At 56.2% G+C, this 2,034-nt stretch overlaps 1 protein-coding gene across 1 annotated transcript in view; it reads left to right on the top strand.

The window, feature by feature from the left end:
- The first annotated feature begins 6 nt into the window (after positions 1-6).
- Positions 7-2,034, top strand: part of OTX1 (orthodenticle homeobox 1) — a 3,295-nt gene continuing 1,267 nt past the window's right edge. The window contains exons 1-2 of the mRNA XM_017726682.1: positions 7-809; positions 1,338-1,922. Coding sequence (XP_017582171.1) covers positions 713-809; positions 1,338-1,922 — 682 coding nt within the window. The 5' untranslated portion in view covers positions 7-712. The remainder of the gene's footprint in view (positions 810-1,337; positions 1,923-2,034) is intronic.

Genomic DNA, 2,034 nt, shown 5'->3' on the forward strand with positions numbered 1-2,034 from the left:
AGCGCTCTTTTCCTTTTCCCCTTTTTAACTCTTATCCATTTCTAATTAAAACGTCCCCGTCTGCTCGCTTTTAAATTAATTATACTTCCCTCCTCTGATACCTCCTTTTGATTCCTAATCCAATTATCTTTTTAAATAATTGCTTTATCTCTCCCGATCGCCGGGCACTGTTGCCTCTCGGCACTTGCGCGCGACTCGCTTTCGTTTAAAATAAAATAATAATAAAATAAACAAGCGGAAGCCGCCCGCGCGGAGCCCCCGCGCCGGGTGGGCGCAGCCCCGCGGGAGCCCCCGGCAGGATTCGGGCGGCCGAAGCCTCACCCGCTTCTCTCCACTCTCTCCCCAGGCGCTCCGGCCTCGCCTCTGCGCGGGGAAGAAATCCGCCTGTTTCTCGATCCTCGTCGCTATTTTAATTTTTTTTTTTTTTGCTTCGTTTTTATTTTTCTCTCACTTCACCTGCGATCTCTCGAGGACCTCGCGGCGGTGACGGCGGGACGGAACGGAAAAAACTCCTTTCATACCGACTTTGTGCTCCGTTTTTTAATTGTCGTTGGCTTTAAATTTTTTTTGCCTCTTGTTTGGGGTGTTTTCTGCTGCTCTTTTTGTCAGGTTTTTTTCCCTTTTCATATCCCCCTTCTCCGCCCCATAGATTTGGTTTGATTTTGATTTTTTTTTTCTGCGGGACTTTGGAGGAAACTGCCCGGCTTCTAGCATGATGTCTTACCTCAAACAGCCCCCTTACGGCATGAATGGGCTGGGGCTGACGGGCCCCACCATGGACCTGCTGCATCCTTCCGTGGGGTATCCGGGTGAGTGCCGCGCACCGCGGCCCCCCAGTCCCGCCATCCTCCAGCAAGCGGAGGGGAAAAAGTTCCATCCCATGCGGGTTTGGAAGAGCTGGTGGGGCCGTACGGTTTAGGGTGGGCTGTGGGCTGGGTTCCCCCGGTTTGTCTGCACCCCTGCCTGGGGAGATTGGGGTCTAGATGAATTTTCCCCCCTGTTCCCGGGGTTTCTTCGTTTTCACAGGGATTTTTAAGGATAAAGAAGTTTCAAAGTGAACAACAAAAAAAAGTAATTTATTTCAGCACAACGAAATCTCCCCGTAGTTCCCGCTAGAGCCAGGCCTGACCCTTCCCCAGCACTGTGCCCCTCGCCCTGCCCGCAGCGGGATGGGGTCCGGCAGCCGGGGTGTGGGGGACACTGCTGCTCTTTGGGGTCTGCAGCGGGGGTGCGCCTCAGGCCCCTGCCCCGGGGACACCGGGGCTCCCCCCGTGCCGGGGCGTGCGGGAGGTGCGTGGGGGCCCAGCGTGACCGCTGTGGTGGTGCTCATCCCGCAGCCACCCCGCGGAAGCAGCGGCGGGAGCGCACCACCTTCACCCGCTCGCAGCTGGACGTGCTGGAGGCACTCTTTGCCAAGACCCGCTACCCTGACATCTTCATGCGGGAGGAAGTCGCCCTGAAGATCAACTTGCCCGAATCCCGAGTCCAGGTACTGGACCTGTGTGGGGGAATCCTGCACCGCTGTGGGACGAGGGGATGCAGGGCCACCCCAGCTCAGCTGGCACCGCTCAGACCGGGTGCTCCATCCACACTCATCCCTGTTTCCTTGGGACAGGGATGCGTGTGGCCTCCCATCCACGTCTCTGTCCCACTGTGGGGATATTCAGCTGAAGAGGGAGCATTTGTTTTTATTTTTTATCCTCTTGTATTAATTTTATTTTCGTTAATACCTTTCTGTCACCCTCCACCTGCTCCAGGGCATAGCAGCCCTAGCACTTGGGTGTTTCTCAGACATATTCCCTCTGGTGGGCACTGCTCCCTGGATACCCAAAGGGGTGGCATATGCAGGCAGCACCCAACGCAGGCTCTGTCCCCCAAATTTTGTCGCTGTGCCAGGGATGTGCACGAGCTGGGACACCACAGCCTTTGACCCCTGTCATCCTTGCTTTTGGCGGGTTATGGGGTGGCTGGGTTGCCAGGCAGGGGTAGGATTATATTTGGGGGTGCGAGGGGTGCGCAGTGTTAGTGGCTGGG

The sequence above is a fragment of the Corvus brachyrhynchos genome, unplaced genomic scaffold, assembly GCF_000691975.1.
Source record: "Corvus brachyrhynchos isolate BGI_N302 unplaced genomic scaffold, ASM69197v1 scaffold312, whole genome shotgun sequence".
NCBI classification, from domain to species: domain Eukaryota; kingdom Metazoa; phylum Chordata; class Aves; order Passeriformes; family Corvidae; genus Corvus; species Corvus brachyrhynchos.